This window comes from Hylaeus volcanicus, chromosome 8, assembly GCF_026283585.1.
Source record: "Hylaeus volcanicus isolate JK05 chromosome 8, UHH_iyHylVolc1.0_haploid, whole genome shotgun sequence".
Classification (NCBI taxonomy): Eukaryota; Metazoa; Arthropoda; class Insecta; order Hymenoptera; family Colletidae; genus Hylaeus; species Hylaeus volcanicus.
The window spans coordinates 9,979,030-10,001,679 of record NC_071983.1 but is presented as its reverse complement, the minus strand read 5'-3'; the positions used below and the strand labels follow the sequence as shown (position 1 = coordinate 10,001,679).

General features: G+C 44.1%; 1 protein-coding gene and 1 long non-coding RNA gene across 2 annotated transcripts in view; one reads left to right on the top strand and one right to left on the bottom strand.

The window, feature by feature from the left end:
- The window catches only part of LOC128880970 (uncharacterized), a 153,828-nt gene that overhangs the window by 3,106 nt on the left and 128,072 nt on the right, over window positions 1–22,650 (top strand). The gene's annotated exons all lie outside the window — the stretch shown is intronic.
- Window positions 1,679–22,650, bottom strand: part of LOC128880962 (guanylate cyclase 32E) — a 29,339-nt gene continuing 8,367 nt past the window's right edge. Inside the window, exons 3-24 of the mRNA XM_054131570.1 lie at window positions 20,550–20,753; window positions 20,039–20,236; window positions 16,472–16,594; window positions 15,852–16,047; window positions 15,374–15,451; window positions 14,277–14,521; window positions 13,648–13,793; window positions 12,305–12,443; window positions 12,125–12,215; window positions 10,095–10,300; window positions 9,367–9,549; window positions 9,182–9,286; window positions 9,009–9,080; window positions 8,108–8,273; window positions 7,345–7,552; window positions 7,104–7,238; window positions 6,692–6,804; window positions 6,462–6,613; window positions 6,273–6,371; window positions 6,042–6,186; window positions 5,866–5,964; window positions 1,679–5,009 (exon numbers count right to left, since the gene is read on the bottom strand). Of these exons, the coding sequence (XP_053987545.1) occupies window positions 4,231–5,009; window positions 5,866–5,964; window positions 6,042–6,186; window positions 6,273–6,371; window positions 6,462–6,613; window positions 6,692–6,804; window positions 7,104–7,238; window positions 7,345–7,552; window positions 8,108–8,273; window positions 9,009–9,080; window positions 9,182–9,286; window positions 9,367–9,549; window positions 10,095–10,300; window positions 12,125–12,215; window positions 12,305–12,443; window positions 13,648–13,793; window positions 14,277–14,521; window positions 15,374–15,451; window positions 15,852–16,047; window positions 16,472–16,594; window positions 20,039–20,236; window positions 20,550–20,738 (3,867 nt within the window). The 5' untranslated portion in view covers window positions 20,739–20,753 and the 3' untranslated portion in view covers window positions 1,679–4,230. The remainder of the gene's footprint in view (window positions 5,010–5,865; window positions 5,965–6,041; window positions 6,187–6,272; window positions 6,372–6,461; window positions 6,614–6,691; window positions 6,805–7,103; window positions 7,239–7,344; window positions 7,553–8,107; window positions 8,274–9,008; window positions 9,081–9,181; window positions 9,287–9,366; window positions 9,550–10,094; window positions 10,301–12,124; window positions 12,216–12,304; window positions 12,444–13,647; window positions 13,794–14,276; window positions 14,522–15,373; window positions 15,452–15,851; window positions 16,048–16,471; window positions 16,595–20,038; window positions 20,237–20,549; window positions 20,754–22,650) is intronic.

The window sequence follows — 22,650 nt, the reverse complement described above, 5'->3', positions numbered from 1 at the left end:
TCGCGTCTCTTAGAGAGGACCATCTCGCGCCACTGAAACAGGACCGTTTCGCGGCACTTGGAGAGTATTCATAGAACTTCGATTCTATTTTTCCATCATATTTGCGTCAAAGTCTGCGATACGTTTAAAAATATTTAACCTGTCGCTTCTCCTCTCGTTACCACCGACCCCGGTCTACCTCGCGGAGTACTCGATAGTCCGAGCCGCGAATCGTGTCGATGGAAATCAGGTTAAATGACAACGAGACCGAGCGTCACGATCGAATGTGTCGAATCGCGACGAGTTTATTTTCAGCTCGGTCTAAGCTCGCGCATATCTTATGTAAAGTAACCGAGCGCGCGTGGACAACAGATCGGTCGCGTCGCAGGTGCGAGCGTTATGGCAAGACGCAAAGGAAAGAGACCCCACCTAGTGGGAAATTTTCACCTCGTAAGATTCCAGTATATCCCCCCTTGGAGCGTACGTTATCGCGATTGTTAAACTCTTTGCAACGGCGGACTCATTGTATGCCGACGATGTGTAATTTTGCCCAGCGATCGGAGCCGCTCCTCTTCGTCCTAGGCAACGACGATGAGTCGCGGAGATTAGCATTCCCGTATCGAAATTTTTACCGCTCTAGACGTTATTGTTCTACGCGACGGATGAAGATAATTCCGCGTCTATAAATAGACAACGCGACCGGCGGAAGGAGTACCCAATAAAAGTACGCTAGAGACTCGTACGCGTTCGAGCGTGAAGTCGAAATAACACGGCGTTCGCCAACGCGATTATTATTAAAACGAATCTGGTTACGTTCCGAGCGCCCTGGAATTATTAGGAATTACCAAGAATGAGTATGCGTGAATTATGAAAAAAAAAAATACAACAGAACGAAAAAGCGCGCGGTGAAAGTGGAAGCTCGAAATCTTCTTGTTATTCCGTCTCGGTCGATCCTCGGATACACCGAGTCGTTAAAGTGTAATCGTATGCGTCACGTGTGTCTGCCACTGCCGCTAATGACGGATCATTTTGCAACATTGCTCCGACCGACGTTCAACAACATCGTTCTCAGGAGGCAGATACACCATTTGAAAATTGCGGCGCCGCTTGCAACCTGTATAAACAATCGGCCATTACGCACCGTTATACGATAATCGTGCTTGACGTCAAATATTAAATGATTTCGCTGCGTGAATCAGGCTGTTTAAATTGTCCGGCTTGATTGAATGATGGCCGCTCCTCTAAGTTGGCCGACAACCACTTCACCGTAAATAAGATGGTACCCCATTCTCTGTATAAGTCGCCTCGTTATACAGGGTGCTCGATTTCTACGTCGCCTTCTGTCTTTGACTCTGTTGGACTTCACGACCTTGGAAAGCTTTACACACCGTTTCGAGTGTTTTATAGTATTGGGTACCGGAAATGATAACTCGTTTTTTTATTTTTTTTTTTATTTTTTACAAAACGTGGGTTTCGAAGGGATCGATTCGTGGTACGCGAGATTAATCGTTATAACCGCGGATATTTATGCATGCATGACGAGTATAAATATACAAAGATGCGCACAAGTGCATAAATACTTAGTTATTTATTAATAATGGACAAATCAGTTATTGTACAAGAATGAAAAGTTACAGAGTTGTCCCAATTCGTTGTTCGCTGCTACTATTACGTATTAACATAGTAATATATAATGTTTGCAAATATATAAACTATACAAAATGAAAAACGCCTCGCAACAGTTGGAAGACAAACCGTATTCCAATTTACGTTTCTGTTTTCATCTGGGTATATAAAAACATGAACTTCAACATCCGCAGTTATAACGATATTTTCAGTTTTCGATATCTGGTAGACTGATATTATCATCGACACCCATGTTAATATCTCGTGACAATTTGCGAGCGTTTTACATGTCGCTCCTAACCCAGACCCAATATTATGCTTCCAAAGAGGTTTCGCGTTGTACAATTTTCACGTTCGACGCCGAGCGTTTTCTCCGCGGCTTAAATATCCGTTTGTTCTGCCGAGTTTGCAAAGGACTCCGAATAGTAAATTGCGCAATAAATTCAGAAGTCGTTCTCGTATTTGCACGACTCTTTCGCACTCGAGCGCGGAGCGTACCGCGCGCACCGCGATCACGTGCCACGGAGACGCACGTAACAAGACGTGCAAATTAAAGTAACGAAGAGTTTAGTTATCTGCCCGAGCCACTAACGGTTTTAGTTATGGTTTTCGCGATCGTGACTCCAGAACACTACCGCTGCCAATTATAAATAAACGTAACAGTACCGGAGTATTCGAAAAGGAAAGGAATGCCGATGGACGATGCAAATAGCCACGCTCCCTGTTCCAACGCCGCTCGACGGAACTTTCTAACGCCAATTCGGGATGTAAATCGAAGCGAACTTGAAACTTTGATCTTGTTCCGTTCGAAAACAGCGGCGTTGCGCGTATCGCGTACGCCTGGGACGTCCCTGGAACGCTGCAACTGGACTTTCGTCGCTGCAATCGGTACCGTCGGTCGGATCGCCGAGCTTTCGTTCGATGAAAACTTACAGACTCGACTTTCTACGCTCGTACGGTGAATTTTTCATCGTGCGTCCCCGGGTTATTTCCGTACAGTTCAGACGGTCGACTTTGATCGATTTTTTCCAATTTCTCACGAGAATCGCGCTACAGCGGCGATCAAGCGTGCGTGGCTGATAAAACGAAGAATAGACGCAAAGGCGCGATGCGTGCAATCGCCGTCTTTCCCTGCTCGTGTTCAATTAATTTCTTGAATGCCGAGAATTTAATGGGTCTCGGTGCGTTATCGCCGCCGTTCCATCACGCATCGCGCTCGTGTGTGCTAGGAGCGTGGCTCGGTGCCATTGCACTTTCGTGCGTGAACGAGATCCGTCAATACTCGAGAAATTATCTCGCAAATTATCCGTTTTCGCTGGTGGTTTAGCTGAAATTCAACAGTTTTCATAGACGTTTCGCCGAAAACAATCTTGACCGATCTTCCTACGTCAACGATGTAAATACACGTCGATTATGAATTCCACAATTTCTGTTTATCGACGTGTACACATAGATGACGTACAAGTTCACTCGAAATTGTTTTCGGGGATTTCCAAGATACCCATCGCTCCTATTACGTCATCCGTGTTTGGCAAAATATTTCCATCGTTCTGTTGTTCGTCGAATGAAACCACCGTGGTAGATTAATGACATCCTTTATTTCAAGTTGGATAGTAAATTTACACATCGTCGATGCACGATAGATAGATCGTTTAAGTAGGTGAGATACACGTATCGTCGAGAGAAAAATTTTGTAAGTACATACCAAGCTTCCAATCGTTAGTGTTCATATATTACTCTATAAATAATCGGCTTAAGTGCTGCGTGCCGGCACTAGATAATGCTGTTAATACTAGACCCGTAGGACGTTTGATGGACGACCAAGGTTTCTCCCGTGTTTCTATCGGGTTTGATCGCGGACAGCCCCGAAACGGCGCGTTAAATTAAAGATAAATTGACTAGAGACACTTACGTAGAATAAAAAGCACGAGCCTTCTTGATTGTCTAAGCTAATGCGTGGAATCTACCGTTACAGCGCGCTGATTGCCGCGTACGAGTTACATATGCTATAAATAATGTATAAATACATGTGTTAGGTATCTACGTTTTGTACGTACGGTCTGCTTTGGTACATCGTGTACTGCGGGTGAGGGAGAAATCATATCGATGGATACACGACGCCGGCCACCTATTAGTTATTCGTTCGTTAATTGACCAACTGCTGTTGTGTAATTGTTCGGTGGGACGTAGATCGGATGCCGTAACGAAACGTGATTGTCGAGTCGATTGGATCGTAGAAATAAAACGCACGGCATTATTTCGATCGTGCCGTATAGAAACTTGACCTACTTTGTTTGGAGTCGTCGAATAACAATAGGGAACGTTGCATCTAATAACATTCGTATCGAGACATTCTACCCTTCCGAGCGGTTCTCTTACAAGATCGTCGGTCGGTAAAGAAGCATCGTATTGTCAACAAAGCGTTCGCAGATTCGTCCCACTTCCGTTTATCGCGGAAACTACCGTAATCGTTTGCGCTAAGTACCAATTGCTCGTTCCTCTGACCGCACTGCATCAGTTTCCCACGCGAAGGGCTTCGATCGAATAAATTCGTAGTCGGCCGGGAAGCTATCGTCTGGAATCGAGATAGAGATCTCGTTTCTGACGGATAATCAGGAAATAATCCTAATCCAATCGTCCTCCTGGATAATAAATCAACGGCGCGGTGGCGTCCCATCCGTCGAACTCCTCGTTGGACTGCGCCGTCCTTTTCTGGCAGTTTAAGAGAAGAGTGCTGTGCCTGGGGCTGCTCGGAGCAGACCTGCATGTCGTCTGAGCGAACCCAGCCGATCCGAGGCGGAAGTTCTTGGAAGCAGCTAGCGGGAAGTAGCACTCGTTTCCGATCGTCCAGTTGTTGCGCGCGTTCTTCGCCTCGGATCGCAGTCTCTGTAGCGCCAAGTCTTTCGCGTCGATTCGCGTCTCCTGATCGCACAGCTTCTCAACGCAGGGACACGAGTTGCTGGAGGACTTCCAGCTGTCCGTGCACGAGGACCTCGTCGCGCAAGACAGCTTAGGTTTGCACGGGCTGGTGTCGGCTATGGCCTCCAATTGGCTGTTGGTTCTCGAGCAATTCTGGTCCAGCTGATCGGAGCTGGCGAAACGAAGTCGCTTCGGCGACTCGCTAGAGCACCTCATGAAGGTGGACCTCACCAGGGATTTGTTCTTCAGGGAACTTCGCGGTATCAGAGGGTTGTTCGTGGTGCTCTTCCTTTTAGAGCAACCGTTGCGTCGGTTCTCCCGTTGCGTGTTCCTTTCCTCCCTCAAAATCGGATCCTCGCCGATCAACCAGTAGGTCAGACGTTCGCCTTTTCCTTTCATGGAGACCAGCCCTCTTTCCACCACACTGAATCCGTTCAGCTGGTCCAGCAGCTCCTTCGTCTCGGCGCTGCAGTGGATTTTTAGCGCTGAAATGGAAACGTGGTGGAGATTATAATGTTAATTACAGCCGCGAAAGGTGTAAGTTTGCGTACTTCGTCACTTCGACTGTTATCGCTCTTCAAGGCATGTTTAACCGTTCACTATCCATATCATGTTTCACTATCGCAGAACTGACATATTTATTTAAAGTAGAAAGAGAAAAGTAGTCGAATTTCATTATCAATTATTGGTACAGATCTTTTATTTGGACTCAGTCTTTCGACCAATGTAGATTGTGAAGTGTAGTGAAATACTTTCTATATAAACGAACGATGATTTATACACAGATCATTTGAGTGTACAAATTGATCAACTCCATAAAACAAAAAGTTGAGAAATGCGAACAAAATGACCTCTAAAATAAATTATTTATTATTCGATAGCTAAAAAATGTGAAGAGAAGTTGTCGTTTAATGGTGTTCATCTTTATTATTTGGGTAGGTTATTATAAATAGAAAAAATTATGACTAGACTGCGGATCATTATGTAAAATAAAATCTTTCCGAACGTACCTACAAAAATAGAAATTTATTTTATTCCGCAAATATTATAACATGAACTTTACTTTCGATCTTTCTTGTATTCTTGGATATTGTTTGCATTTTGTAGGTTCTTGTACATTCAAATTTCCTATGAATGCATAAAGATCCGTAGTCTAGTTATGACTACACTATTATTTTCAAAAAAGCGGAGTCAATCGATTTGTGCAGCGAACGGCTCATTTATCAGATCGTGGTAATAACAGCGACGAAGATTGGACGAAGGCAGTGAAAGTGATATCGATGTTGGAATATTAGATCAATCGCTAAATAAATATAGTTGGTTGCCTGCGTTGTTACTCACGCGATCCTGTGGATTCCATTCGACTGGCGGTGTTCACCGTGTCGCCGAACAGACAGTAACGAGGCATTTTCAGGCCCACGACGCCGGCACACACGGGACCTGAAGCGGAGGTAAAAGTGTGTCAATTGCGATCGAGTCGGTCGTAAATTCTATTGTTGATTTCGCCCCGGACCTACCGGAATGTATACCAATTCGCAGCTGCAGCTTGTCGAGGGGCCTATGCCGAATGGTGAATTGCTTAACGGCGTCTAGGAGACACAAGGACATGCTGGCAATTTCTCCCGCGTGCTGAATGCCGTTCCGTATCGGCAGCCCGCTTACCTGTTGAGAAGCAGCTCGTCAGACGCCGCGAATAGTCTATTTACCTTGCGATTGTATCCGATTCTCGAGTGCTCATTCGTGCTCACCACCATATAAGCGTCGCCGATTGTTTCTACTTTGTATACGTCGTAATTCTCTATCGTCGAGTCGAAGCAGGTGTACAGGTCGTTCAGGAAGTCTACCACCTGGAAACGAAGGGAATCCGATACGCGATGATTCGATTTTAGCTGGATTTAACTAAGTTGGTTTAGATTCGTATGCTATGGAAATCTCACCTGCAGTGGTGTGCTTTCGGCAGACATGGTGGTGAATCCAACGATGTCGCTGAAATAAATGGTAACGCAGTCGAAGCTTTCGGCCTCCACTTTGTGGCCACGTTTTAATTGCTCGGCGACGTAACGAGGCAGCATTTCGTATAGTAAAGCGTCTGAAAGTAGAAATTTTTTGCAACGTGGTTGGCATGGATCGGTTTTGAAGATGGTAACGATTTTGGGGCAACGCTGACCTGTTTTCTTCTTCTCCTCTGTCAATTGGTCTGTTCGTTCGTCCACCAGGGCTTCCAGATTATTGGCATACTTCTCCATCATGGCCATCATATTGTCGAATATGTTTGGCTTCCTGAAAACAGGCATATCTGTTCGTTTCAAGTTTTTGTGTACTTCTGAATAATGTTTATGTATTGACAGTGAACTAGTAGGTTGAGTGCCTAGGTTAATATACAATTGAATATCACGTTTTATTCATTCGGATTTTGCTTGGTTTACTGAGTGCATATCGAATTCGATTCCATCGCTAAATATTAGACCGAGCGATTTACTCTAGCTCTCGATTAGACTCGTGATCAAACCAAGTAGCCGCTTAAAGTCTCTGAAAAATTCCTACCACCTCGTTCGTGCATCGCGAATTGTGAAACTCACATGCCCTTCCTCAACGGCCTGAGTTTGTTCCTTATAATCTTAAAATCCGGACGGATCTCGGGGTCCTCGGCCCAGCACTCTCTCAGGCAGTCGTGCACGAAATGGAAACAGTTCTCCAGCTGATCCAACGGCGGTCTGAGATAATTCAAGGAAAATAGAGTAGCTGACAGGGTGGAAACAAATGCGCGTAAAATTTAATTATCTCTCGCCGTCTACGGATCGCCGGCCGTAATCTTAATACCTGAACGGCTTCACCTCTGGCTCTCTCGCGATTACTTTCTTCAGTATCTGCGAGTCGGACAATTCCGTGATCCCAAATGGGCCGTGTCGTCCTTGGAGCTCGTACAGGACGATACCGAAAGAATAAACGTCTCCTCTTTGGTAATCTCGAGCAGTTGGCTCTAAGGTTCCCGTTGATCGTAACAGCTCGGGAGCACGATACAATAAACCTGGAAGAATTCGCATCGAATTCGCTGGTGGGATCAGGTTACACGTAGATAAATTTAATGCTAGGTTTACGGAGATATACGGTTATTTTAACCCTTTGCGCTCGAGAGGTGACCAGGTTTGACGCAGTAAATCAACCAGCAACAATGTTTGTTTGGATTCCATTTCTTTAGAACTCGAAGTATCATAAATAAAACTATTGTCGGTGAAGTAAAAGTGACCTGATTCTCAAATATTAAAAACCTTATCATTCGTGGCACTGACATGTTAAGACAGCATCTCGAGTTGCTGGTAGATACCAGGAAAAAAGTGCCTCGAGCGCGAAGGCTCATTTCATTTCACAAGGAACGCTGACTTTTATCCACATCAAGAGACAAGCTTACGTTCAAATCACTTTGATAATAGATATAAACCAGATCGAAAGGATCTTAGACAGTGAACGTAAAAAAAAAAAAAAATACAGCAAAGATATTTTAAATCTGTAAGCCTAAAAAACCTAGCGTTAAAATCGATTCATACGATTTTATTCGCGAGGGTTGATTTCCATTTTCGCGTACCGTGATATCTCTTCATGACGTCGCATGGCTCGCATTCTGCGTCCTTTTTGAACTCGTGCAATCCAAAATCCGCCAGTTTTACGACCCAACGGGAGTCCACCAGACAGTTCGATGTACTCAGCGAGCCGTGATATTTTATGACGGACTCGTGGAGATAGATCATACCCTGGAAAAATCGCGAACGTGGACGTGAGCTCGTCAACGTCGAGCATTGAATTCGATTATGGCCGACGATTCCACGGGATTTGTCGCGCGTGAAAATATTGGCAAAATTTGTCTAGCTGACGAGGCTCGTAAGGAAAGTTTGAAATATTCTCTCGCGAAAGTTCGAACGACGGCTGGTCGAAAGGAAACTTTTCTCGGACGGATTACGATTCAACAAATTTTATTCGACCGTGGGAACTCGCAAGGATCTATGTCCGACGACGCGTTCATCTCGAATGGTTTTATCGAGATGCATAAAATTCCCGATTTCAATAATTCTAGTAAAAGCAAGACCTCTCGACGATGGGAGTGCAGTGTAAGACTGATGTAAACGTTGGGTTGCGTCGTGAATATTAAGTAGATTTTTAGGAGTTTGTCGAAGTCAGATTCGTGAATCAACTTGTAATGGGATGTTTAATGGAGAAATAAAATAACAGAGCAACGAAAGAGTATTAAGCTTGAGATGTACCTGGTGTTAGATAAAAATTCACATAGTCAGTGTAAACACTAATACGTAGAGTAATACTATAAGAAGAAAGACTTAGAGCAGCGTATATGAGCTTGTACCGGTCCACCTGTGCTTTTTAATCCTATCTTGCAAAAGGGAGATCACCAAGTTGAGATTCGAATGGAGCAATAGTGCTAAAGATAGAGCAATTTTCTTAAAGAGAAAGACGCCCGTGCGAACGATACGTACTCTGATGATGTCGCCGACCAGGGACGCCATGAACATGTTATCCAGCTTCATGTCCTCGTTTTCCAAGATGTCCTGCGCGAAAAGAAAAGGACGAGGAAGAAATTACGCGCGGTTCTCGGGCGCACGGGATTTTCGTTTATGAAATTACAGACAATCTTGCGTTGGATGATTACCTTGAGACTGCCGCGCGCACAGTACTCGACGACGATGCATATGTTCGGCGGATCTGTACACGCGCCGATGAACGCGTTCAAATTGTCGTGTCGTAAGTCACGCATCTGAGGAAACGATCCTTCAATTTGCGTGTCGGCGAACGGACCTCGAAACCCGACGACTCGTCAGTGTTCACGGTACTCACCACTTTCAGCTCTTTCTTCATTTCGCGCGTGATCTCGATCGATTTCTTCCGGACCTTCTTCACGGCGAATATCCGCCCCTTATAGACGCCTATTTGCGTGTAAATCATGGAATATCGAAAGTCGGCGTCGGGGTTCGAGCTCAGGGAGACTTGGCTGGTCCGCACGATGGGTTGCGTCGTTGCCTGCCCACGGAACAATCTTTATTTTAGCATGTTATCAGAAGGAAATTGCGTTTTCTCTGGCCTAAATGAAAGTAACGATTGTATATCTTTTATACGTGCGATATCAGATGGTATGTTGGAGTCGGGATTCATTGATCACAGGATCGATCGCAGGAAGGAAATTCGGTCCTTTCTAGATAATTAATAATATCAATGCTTTAAGTGGAAGAAGAAATTTTAGATGGGGTAAGGAAACTCCATATTATAGACTATATCGAGTGTAAAACAAAACAGAACATAGAGCAAAGTAGTAGTTCAGTCCTACCACTTGCTTGACTACATCCACGTTGGGTTACGCTTCGATTCGAATCAGTGCCACAGATTCGGGATCGCAGGATTGTTTTCACGTGCCAAAAATCCGGACTGTGTCGTTTACATTTTGATAGCGAACTTTCTGAAGCGGAAGTAGAAAAGTCCTCGGGATGAAACGGGTCGAGGGAAACGAGAAACGTAACACAGAGAGAAGGAAAAGTAGGAACGTCGAACGAACGGAGGCGAGCATTCACCTTGGAATTGCATTTGGTAGGCGCCTCGTTGACTCCCACCAGCTCGTCCTTCTGCTCTTTGATCTGAATGTCTTTGTAGTTCACCTTCCAGAGCAGGGAGTCCAGTTCCTGCTCGTACCTCCAGTTTCTGTAGAGCACCAGGAACACCGCCGCGATGATCAGCAGAAATCCGCCCGCTATTCCGCCGACGATCTCTCCCGTGTGAGCTGAAAGATCAGATTAACCCTAGGAGGACTTCTGGAGTCTCCAGAGACTCCACATTTTCTCCACTTATCGACTCTGTTTAATTTAATCGTAACTGGAATGTAGATTAGTGTGCTGCGTTAAAATTCAGAAAAAGGAGTACAAAAATGATAGACTGCATCTGGGCGCATACCAATATCCCTTATGAACTGCAGTGGAACCAGTCGATAAGAGTAAGGAGAGATATTAAGAAAACGAATGTCAACGTTGAAAAATTCAGGAATGATGATCGGTTATTTAGCTGACACATGTTAAAGTTACAGAGCGGTCGGAGTCCTGGAACATGGTTAAATAATTAAAAAGAAACAAAAATCCCACGCGTTATGCTCCGTGCAATGGGCTGAAGTAGAATGAAATAATGGTCAGACACGCTACGCGTATCGTTACAGCTATGCATACGACAGGGATGCAACCAGTTTCAACAATTTTGTAATTGATATCATAAAATTTTCCTTAAGAGTATTCTGTTTATTATTTCTTAAACGATATCTAGACATTGTTTACAAACACGCGCTGTGCGTCGCTCGATGGATTGTAACTTAATTGTAAATAATTAAAAAGGAACAAAACTGGTAATATGAAACGAACTAAATGTTGCGTGAAGGTCAACGTATTGAACCTCGATGGCTTCATTTTTTTATAAGCTATTAGACTGTGTAGTGAAAATGTGCATAGTCGTATGCATAGCTGTAACGATACGCGTAGTGTGTCTGACCATTATCTCATTCTACGTCAGGGCATTACACGGAGAGTAACGCATGGGATTTTTGTTTCTTTTTAATTATCCACCACTTTTCACCACTCTTTTGAATTAGACAAATTTCTTCAATAAATGTATAGTGTGCGAATACTTATGAGACTCACTGTATTTGTGTAGAGGGATCTCGAGTGATCCCAGAAGTGAAACTTGTCAGAAATCCTGAAGTTCCGCGATCTCGTTCGTGAAAAGTGATCGATTCGATTGTTCCGCGGGTCCGAGTCGGTGGCCCCGAAGAATTTGGGTCAGAGATGTTCTGCCTCGTCCCCTTCTCTTTTTTAATTGTACCCTCCGTTCGATGTTCCGTCTCGAACGTTTAAATCGGTCGCGAACGCAACAGACGATCGTTGCATCATTGGTAATCGCGCGCGGTTACGTGGCCGGGATACGTATTCGATCTCAATTAAGGGAATCGAAAAAGGTACCGCGGGAAGGGCGAGAGGCATTCCCCTTTAAGTGATTTACATATGTAAATTTTTGAGGTAGCGAGCGGCTAACTTTATGATGCATTTTCTTGAAAGTCCGAGTGAAAGCCGACGAATAATAATTCGAAGGAGAATTGTCTCTATCCCGTTTGCATTTTCACGAGCCATCTATCATTCTTTGAAACGTGTCGTCCGTTAGCTCTTAGGTCCCGAACATCTTGGATTAACGATTTTATGTCCTTTACGATAAGACGGATCGGTGTATTCTAAAAACAATTGATGATTAGGTATTCCCGCTCCAACGGTTTCACGTAACTCTCTCACACGTTGAAATCGTCTTGCAATCGAGTTGCTGCGAGTGGGTACTTCGTGTCGATCACTGTCAGACCTCGAACAGTGTCGTAATTATGCGTAATTACGAGCACTGTTACCCGAGCAATTGTTTCGATCTAACATAGTCTACCATACGCGTTTATTTTAATTGCAACTATCTCTAAACTCCCCAGAACACCCTTATAACCGAGTCATCTCGAACGATTCTCAGCCAAGTTATCCCGAATCTGAAAACGTCGGTTACGATAAAGCCGTTAAGTTTTTATACGTACAGTTGCATTTTTCGCCGTGGTATCCGCAATGAGGCTCGGCGATCGGCGGTCCGTCTCCGATCCAAGAAATTTCTCTCGTCAATCGGAGTTTCTACAAGCGAAAAAGAAACCAGATGAGGAATTTTAAGGAAAGACCATCGCGATCGAAAAGGATCGCTCGACAAGCGCTGAACGTCTTACTGGCAGATTCGTGCCGTTCTCTTTCCCCACGAAGTACGCTATTGGATATAAACCGTGTCCCTTCAGCGGTCGATTGTCCAACGCGATCAGAGTGTAATTACCTTCCGCATCCCCGTTTTCGTCCATGTAAACCATGTACCTGCGGAGACATATCTTGTAACAGCTGGAAGCGCATTAAAGGTGTGTAAACTCGTGTTAAGGTAGTTGTTTCGTGAATTTACTTAACGGAGGATTTGAACAAAACTTCACTTGACTGTACTTTGATTAAATGTATCGGTCATCCTGAAGAAAGATAATGCGGAGGTTCTGGTTGATCCATCGAGAACATGGATAGCCGTCCGGCGTCGCGAAAGGCTTAATTATTTTGTAGGGTCAATTATAATTCTAGACGCTTGCGTCATCGGGATAACGATCGTTGCTGCTTTGTTAGCGTCACGCATTTTGTATTGTCTTATGCAAAGCACGGCACTTTTGTGACAATTAAAACGATGTCGACCTTGTGACCCGGGTAAATTCTTGTTCGATTGCTCGCGTTAACGATCTTGCGCAATTAATATGGTTTCTCGTAGTGACAATTAAAATGCAACGCAATTTTCCTCTGACTATACTTCAACGAACGATACTAGTCGTTTATTTAATTCTTTGAAAGCGAGTGCAACAGAAGCGTGCATTTAACGTGAAAAATATGCCATGAGATATTTGTATGCGGAGATATACAGAGACGGAGCAGTTGACGGGAGTCATAGATGGTTGCAAAGTTTTTATTAGAACACATTTTCTGGAATAAATCTCATGCTGGATTTATAGACATGTAAATCTCGGTAGATAGACGCCAAAGATTGGACGCCAAGATTTAATACAGATGTGTGATCTAGGTTATTATTACGATAATAAAAAGTGATATTAAATTTGTTGTTTTAAATAGAAAATTTAGAGGCTATAATCTTATCCCTTGAGTAACTGCAATCAATTTGAACTACGAGACATCTCGTAGTTGGCAATGAATGGTTTAAACATTCGTATCAACCATAGTCGCGGAGCCTGTCATGCGATACGTCGTTACGTCTGCGGCTACAATTAATCACCAAGTTGCGACGTTTCCGCAGAAAGACACGGGAGTGACGAATTGGCGTGCTTCCTTCTACTTCGACCCCGTTACAGACCGCGAACGAAAATACATCGACGAGTTTCCAAGTCGCTCGTTTCCGTCGTTTTTTTTCGCGAGATCGCTGTTCGACCATCATCTCGCAATGACACTCTGGTTTGCATATCTTAAAACGGGACGATAGAAAACGGAATGGATCTTGCTATTCGCTCCGCGGCTCAATCTTGTAAATACGTACCCCATGGCGCTGCGATAGTGAACCCCGTAAAGAGTCGCCACCATCTCTCTGCCGTTTCGCGGATTTCGACCCTCGTCCAGAGCTTTGAGCAACGCTCTTTCGTACAGGTGCACCGCGTCGTAAAGATACGCCGTCTCTGGCACGATCTGCCTTATAACACAAAAAATAACGATTACGTTTGAAGATTGAACGCTATCGCCTCACCTTTCATTCTCAGCGTGCATAAATTAGGTGACCTTCTCTTCGAAATTCGTGAGTTGAAGTATCAGTGGAAGTTAAAACCGTGGTATCTTCTTAATATTGCAGTCTCAACCAAGTTATTGGCTTTGTTGAGACGTGGAATAAGCAATAGGTTGGTTGAACTTGCAATATTAAGAACAAAATCACGTTTTCAACTTCCACTGATACCTCAACTCCATTCCACGTCTCAGCTCTTGATCATTCTTCAATTTCTCATCGAGAGTCGTTTAAAAATATATATATACACACATGTCGAATTGAGTAACCTCCTCCTTTTCGAAGTCGGTTAAAAAATTCTAATCGCGTGAAATAGTTTTCTTCCCGAAATTGTTGCATCGTATCTACTCGCATCTCGAAAGGAATCACTTGCAAGCGATTGTAATAGTCACCTGAACGATTCCACCGATGTTCGCGAGCGGATTAGTGAAGTTGAAGGGTGGCTTCTGTCTGTACTCGTTCACCAGTCGCGTGAAGTTCCTCGAGTATATCTGCGCGGACGCGACCACGCTAAAGTAGCTGCGATACGCCTTCAGGATGGACGAGTTCGTCTTCCTCTGCCATAAACCCCGAAAATATTTGTCCGGTCGTTTTTCGTCGTACTGCTCGATATCGACGCCGACCACCCAGTAGTCCCCTGCGACACCAATTTCTGGGATGTTCTTTTTCTCCGCGAACGAGAATTTAACGAGAAATGTACGCAATCGTCGAATCTATACATTTCTTAATCGTAAGATCGTTAATGGTTTTGGAGATGCGTTTGATAGCGGTACGAAGAGTCCTTTGTATGCGTTTAACGATTTTTGCTGGAAATTCCGAGAGGCGTAGAGATGTGAATTTTAAATAAAGATCAGCTTACGGGAAACGATAAGACGGAAGTTTTTTATATTTAAAGTTTACTTATACGTCGATTAGTTTCAGACCAGTTTATTTTTGCCCAAAAGATTCTTTCCTATCGCTAGAGATAAAGGACACATGTAAACGTTACAATTCTGATAAGACTCCCCGTGTAGATAATCCACAATTTAGAAGCGTTTGAATTCGATCGCGATTCGTTCGAGGATGGCTGTACACGGCGTTCCACGAGATACTCAGCAAGTCTTTGCAGCACGTTTGGCATGTCTCGAGCCAAAAATGTCGTACACGTTGCGAATCTATTTCCATTGGTTATCGAGTTATGCCAAAAATAAGATACCGTGTCTCATATAACCAAACGACAGACGTTTCGTTTCATGTCTGGTTCTTTTATTGCACTGTATAATTTTTACGTAAAACCCGAAATGTGTCGTTCTGGGCGCACACAGCAATCGTGTTTCCCTCCGCAACGTTCAGAGATGGGTTCGTATACGACCTTTTCGTTTCTCGTCGACTTGGAAAAGGGTGTTCGGAAAGATTGCCCGTTAGCTCGCGTAACACCAGGTACGAGGCTAGGACTAGTGACACTGCTCTCTAAGTATATGTACCTGATTATGTTACAGCGGATTTATACCTTTTTCCAACAGCTTCCTTTCGTCCAGAGCCATCAAGAGACCCATGTGCTCATAATAATTCCCTAGAATCACGTAAACTGGAACAGACGACGGCGTTTTCGAGCCGGTTAATTCCTCGAATTCTTTTACGTTGGTCGGATTCCCTTCTCGTCTCTTAATTGTTCGAAAGGGGTCACCGGGATTATTTTTAGAAACCGGATAAACACAAATAGATAGCCAACGACCAACGAGACGAAATTATGTGCCGTATCTATTCACAACGCGAGATTCTTGCACTTGTCACATGCGGGTAATCGTTCATGTTGACATGCTCGTCGCTGGTGGAGGAATCGAAATGCGGGTAGCCTATATTTTTTCGGCCGCGTGCAAAGCGTGATTTTTGGGACAATTGTTCGCTTTCGGATCGCTAGTACGTTAAGAAAGGAGGTTAACCGGGGTTGGAAACTGGAGGAAGGATCCGTTTACTTCGTTACTCACTCCTGGTCTCCAGGTACGTCTCTCTGACGAGCTCGTGGAAAGGATTGGTCATGTGGGTGACGTGATAAGGCTCTTGCCAGCAACGAAGGTAGTTGACGGTCACGCCTGCCGTCTCGAACGACGATAGGATAGTTTTCGCGATCGTCGACATCTTGTTGAACTCGAACGATGTCGCGTTCATGTACAGGAACGTCACCTAGAAGTTTTAAAGGAACCGCGTGATATCGAGCAAAGTGTACTTTTATCCCTTGGATGTCAGGTTTCGGGTTTAAATCTCTTCGAATGCCGAAGAAATCGCTTCCGGGAATCCCACGGACATTTACGCCGTTCACCGCACAAATCGACTACCTTCAATTTTTGAAAAATCTTAACTTCGAGTGTCAAAGCACTTGGTCAGTCACAACTATTTATATTTCGTCGCATTTCTCAACCTTTTGTTTTATGGAGCTTTTAAAAAATCTTAAACTTAAATGTCAAAGTAGTCAAACTTTTTATATTTCGTCGCATTTTTCAACTGTTTGTTTCATGTAGTTCATCGATTCGTGCAATGAACGGGTCATTTCTAACAAAGTCTGAAAGTACCGCGCGAACTCGAATCGTCCAACGATTCTTTTGCTTACTTTGGTCCAGTTGAAGGCCATCAGCACGGAAACGACCGACTTCGAGATCTGCGTATCCGGCGGTCTGGTTCTCGCGAACGTTGGGAACTCCTTCTTGTCGGAGGACTCGCGATGCGTGCAGAACTACAAGCAGACAAACGCGTTCGCCGATGAAAACTTTCGACCTGAATGCAGCACGTTTGTTTTATTCCGCGCGTTATTATTACGGCTCGGAATTCAGGTGAACACGGCCGGCAGGTAGAGATAAATGGCGCGGCGTACGCCACGCGCAAGTCGGTTTCAAATTTGCATTAGGTTTCTAGGTTGGTCTATTACTAGGCTGGAGAGCGAGGGACACGTAATGCCCGCGATTTGTGTGCTGGCTGGACTCGCGATATAACGGGTCAGGGAAAACCGAATGAAAAAGCGACGAAAAGTGGACAATGATTTAGCGAATCGGACTGTTGGACGATCTAGATCGGGATTTCTCAAACTGTGCCGTATCCAGGTCGCGGATGTATCGGTGGAAGTTATTATTATATTTTATCGTTACTAAAGGGGAACCTGTAGGTTGAGAAAAGTTGATATTTGAAATATTAGAACAATACTATCTTTTTTGTCTATTTTCATACTTTTTTTTACAATATTCTACGTCACGGTCATAACTTTGATAATTAAAAATTTTCGTTCATTTAATTGGATATCTTACAGACCATAAGTTTTTCTCAAAAAGGTATTTTTTATTCAGTTTAAAAAGTTCTTATTTCCCTGTATGGAGATGATTCGCGCGAGAGCGATGTTTGAGAATCCCTGAACCAAATTAATCGAGCGGTTATCCACTAGAAATATAAGTAACGGTAATGACTTTGTTTCGCCGGTATAGAGCGGTTATGAAAAAGAACGATTCATCGGGGGCCAGTAAGAAATCTATCGGAACGAACAAGATTGAGTAGCCCATGCCATGCGACGGTGGAACGAATCGCAATACCTATTTCGCGGGACAAGGCGATTAATTTTCCACGAGTCGATTCGAAAGCGGTGGCTCGCGTTAAACGAATCGTAAAATAACGTTTCAGTACTTTTCGACAATACGAACCGAGTTCGAGGGGGACGCTATTCAATGATCTGGATAATTCGTCGGAAAGATAAATGGGTTTTTTTCCTCGTTTCTATCGTTGGCGAAGGCGCAGCTTCTTCCGAGACAGTCGCGAGATTAAAAGAAATCTAATGAATCGCGCGCAGAAATAGTTTCGCCGTTCCCATTCACTGCTTCTCCTGTCCTTTACAGGATGTGCCGCCAGTTACGTTAAATCGTTCTTCCCTTTTCCACGAATTCCATCTTCTGAATCGCTGTGCTGTGTTATAAGCAGAAGTCTTTCGCATGGAACGCGTTCCATTATAATTCTCTGTTAGACCCTTCCGATCGTTAATGAAATTTTTTGTACGAATACATTTTCGAGATACTTTAAAGCAAAGCCTCAGGGGCTGTTGCTGTAATCGTGGCTACAGTACGGGCTTAGCAATCCTGAGGTATCCGAGCTATAGCCAGCGAGCTCCAACGGACTGTATCGTTCCAAATAGGAACGATAGAGAATGATGGGGAGAAGTATGCAAGCAAATGCAAAGTAATGCAAGAGTTAAATAAATATACAAAATGTAGGAGTGGTGATACATTAGGTATTTTAGTCGACTTATACGGCTCCTAACCTTTGTGAATAAAACTCATTCACTCTTACCTTGGAACAAGAAATTGAAAACGTTTAATTATTTGAGCCGTTCTATCTACAAATAGATTAACTCCACCAGTCACATAAAAATTGTAATATTACTGACGATTATTTTTTGGCTATTCTTTCTTATTAATTTTATACACCGTTAGATGAAAGGTACATTTTTTTTTCTATTACCGTGGTGGAGGGGAAAATCTTCAAAAAGACACTGTCGGGGTGATAGTGTCAATCACCCGGGGCGGGAGATGAAAGCTACATGCATTCTATAATATGTATTTGAATTTATATAAAAAAAAAGAATTTTAAAAAACAATGTACATTATTTCGTCGCATTTCTCAACCTTTTCGTTTTATGGAGTTAATCGATTCGTGCAATGAACGACTTATTTATCGGGTCCACGCCAAATCGTATCGTACAATACCGAAGATACCGTCGTAACTGCTCTCGCAATTAATCCCAGCCGAAGTTTCTCGTGTTTTTTTTTTTTTAAATAAACGGCACCGTTACAATGTAACTCGGTTCCCGCCTGAATTCCAGCAGCGAAAATGGGCGACTCGCAAAGTAGATAAACCGTCCGACGCTCGGACTCGATGGCGTTGAATGGGTTAAACGTGTCGTAACCTCAGCATCGCACATTCGTATTCCCCGACGGTCGGCGAATAATTTATTTCCTCGGTTGGCCCGGCGCGCTCCTGGGAGCTCAAACCTCGCATTGGACCGTCGGATCACGTCAGAACAAACGAAAAAACGATCGAACGAAACGCTGCTCAGGGACCGTTCGTGATATTACATAGAGGTGCACGGTTCTCAATTTCAATGGAACGGTTTCGATACGAGAGCGATATCTGTTTTCGTCGCGTGCTACATATTTTACGACCGATGTTCTCTCTTTTTCGAGTGACTCGTTACGCGCTGGAACGGCGCGAGGTTGGATTTAAGAGAAACGGCAGCCAATAATTTCACTTTTGTTTCGAGCAATCGTCGAGGAAAGTGGACGGTCCCTTTGATCGATAGATTCAATTAGCACGCCTGTCACACAAACTTTGTTGCACCTAATACAACTCATATATGAACAGCGTAGAAAAATAAATTAACTGTATGAGGAGACATCGTAAGTCTAACAAATCTTGTTAGTGACACCACTGCAAACATAAAGGATTTATTTCTTTTTTAATATTACTAGACTTGATTATAAATTCTTATAGCTTCCTTGAAGCATCGACATCACTCCAAACATAAATCCTTGATGTTCAGGATGCTATCAGAATTTATAATCAAGTCTAATGATACAAAAAAAAAGACACGTTTCCAAAGTTAGACAATTTAATGTAATGTGATTCGAGATGACGCAGGGTGCAAAGAGTTAAGAAATCTATTACAATTACGTTGTGTAAATAACACCGAATCGATGGCTAGGTAATAGTTTCCAAGCCTCGAATGTCTCGATCGTATAGATGCACTCGTTGTTTCGGGGAAAAGCATGCACGCGGCAACTTGACCAAAGTGTTTCCGCAGGAGCACGTTGGAAAAAGCAAAACCTCTCGTCAAGAGAGATTCTTCGAATTTCATTCGACTGCATGTACCAACTTGGTATGTACTAGAAAGCCATCCGTGGTTACGTAACCGAGAAAGCTTTTCGCATCGAAGCACGGATAAAAGGAGCATCGTTACTCTTTTCTCCGACTCCGTTGTCTTGTCCGCTAAATTCCGAACCCTCTTCGAGGAGAGAACTCTTCGAGAAGTCTAGTTTCTTCGTTCGTCGAACGGGAACAGATCGAAGACGTTCGATCTCCGAAACGAGCACGGCGCTTTGTGAGAATTACGCAAGGATCAAGGAGGAAAAGGGAGGCTACATACGTAAGATATCATTGGGAGGTTGAACGCCGCCGCCATTCTTCCCTCGTGGATGCACGTTTCCTGGGGGCCGATGTAACCGCTGATATTCTTCGTCCACAGGTCGGCGGTCATCAGAATGCTGGTCTCCTCCTCTCCATAGGTTTCCGCGACGAGAAAATCGAGCTTGTGTCCGCGGCGACCGAGTTCACCCGCGTTGACCTAGGAAAATCCAGGAGTTCTACATTCTTTCCCCCCATGAATTGAATTCTCTGCCCAATTGGACGCACGTTTATTCGAACTCGCCGACCACTTGGCGATTTTGTTCGAAAGAGTAAACGAGCTCCCCCGTTAGGTTTGTTTTGCACGCGGAACGAAGGCAAGGACGCGGCAACCGTGCGTTGTCGCCTGGTTCAAAATAGACGGCGATAATCGCGCGAAGGGAGCTCCTCAATTTCATTGGTCTTAATTAGCAACTTCCGTGCTAATTGCGGTTAGGCTGATGCATTCGAGCAGGGAAAAACGGGTCGCTTACCTCCTCCACGGCGAGAGATATAGCGCCGGATATCCGGTAACCAGGACGCTGATACTCCAAGTCGCCTGGACGTCTTTTCGAGCCGGTGATGTACCCAAGTGTGAAGGTCTCCGTGACGGCGCCCTTATCGAGTAAAACGTGGATCGCCGTTAGTAAAAGACAAGCCCTCTCCACGTTTGCCAGTAGCATGCCCAGTTGCGAAACCTTAGCAGATTAATTCAGTTTGCGCTGTAGGAAAACTTCGTTGCAACGTCGAGGACGTAGCGTTATCGATGTCAAGACTGTGGTTATAATTTGCCGCGCCAATAATCGTGCAGGAAAATATGTATTTTCTTCTCGAAACGATATAACGTTCCTTGAACACATAATATTTTCAAATAGTCCTAGACAAAAATTCGACTTACAGTTTTAGCGTTAATTGAATCTTTGACTGCAGGTACGGTTTTTGCTGTATATTTTTTCAGAGACGTAGAGGAGTGAATTTTTGAAAATATGAAAAAGGTTTAATAGACTCATAAATTCTTGAAACAATCCGTAGCATGATTTTTCATATAAAAAGACTCAAAGGTAGCTTCTCGCTAGCCCTTACGGAGTCCACAACCACACAAGCAAGAGAAATATATTATTGTACACCGTTCGCGCAATTTCGATACATCTGCTGCCCCGACCGACACGTTTGGAATGCATTCGTCCCTCCTCCGCAGCGTACGTGCTTTTATTTGCAAGGAGGGCCACTAAAAGCACGGGCTTGCGGACGAAAGATATAGGGAAGGTAATGGATGAAACCAGTAAGCTCGACGGGGATGCAATAAACACCATCAATCTCCTATGGAGTGCTACACTTCCTCTTCCTACATTTCGCTTTCGTTGTCGGCGAGCCGCTGGGGCCACTATAATTTCCTTTCTTCTGGGAAAACGTTGCGCTACCGAAAGATCGAGCACATGTTATCGACAGAGTGCAAACGAGAACCGCTTCATCAGTCGATCATATTTTATCGCGAGCAGACACTACTTCTAGAGCGGATTCAATTATGTTCGAGTTGATCCCTGAGTGTGAATGTCAAGAATTCATCGATTTGTCGAGTTTTCTATATTTTTTTTAAGCTTAACATTGAATTAATTGCGCCTAGGTAGTTAGTGGCGTTTAATCCGATGTCCAGGGATTTTGTTGCAGTCGAGGGTGATAAGTTCCATTATCATTCGCGTATTGCATTCTTCACACGTTGGTGGGCTTGCTTTCGATATTACATGCGAATGAGGCACCCTTGTGTGTCCAATTCTGTAGTTAATATTGGAAACTATAAATACCATCGAAATTCATCGCGTACACACCGTGTATCATTCATTGCATCCGATGTTGGTGAACATTCGTGCACCAGCACACACGGTTCACGCAATCGGATGTACTCGTTTCTGTAGCAATGTCTCTCGACCACGCAGCGTAATTCCAAACGGACGGACATTCCCACGAGCGTATCGTAGGAAAATAATCATTTATCCGCGGCTCGGTTCGCTTGAGTCGAGTCGGTGTTATTAATCAATGGCGCTGACTCAACGCGTTGCTCCTCCTTTGTTCTTTTCCGTCTCTCGCGAGAGTTCTCCCTGAACAAGCTCGTTACGTAATCGGTGCTCGGTGAACAGTGCCTATTTAACGTCCTGCTCGACGACCTCGTCTTTTTTGACGTATTATTAAAATAGAGCAGTATTAATAACAGGTCGAACAGGGACCAGACGGCTCCACGCCGCGACTTCTAGGTAAGCGATGGACATTCAACTTGGAGCGAGAGAATAGAACAAAATTAGACATGGGACGAACGTCACCTGTGTACACTTTTATCATCTCCATTCGACTTTTCAACGTCGAATCGTGGAAAGCACCGTCTCGTGGTAGCTTTTCCAAATTACGTAACAATTTCTTAAACGACCGTTAAGACGTCGTTCGCCTCATTACGTTGAATTGCTTTTGTATAAAAACACGATGCGCGCGCCTCGATGTACGTGGCAGAAAGCGTGTGTGCCAATATTAAACGCCTTCTGGGGCCTTTCGGGGCGCGACTTCGACACGATAATGAATGTATCGTGATTTTCGGGTCCGCCGCGA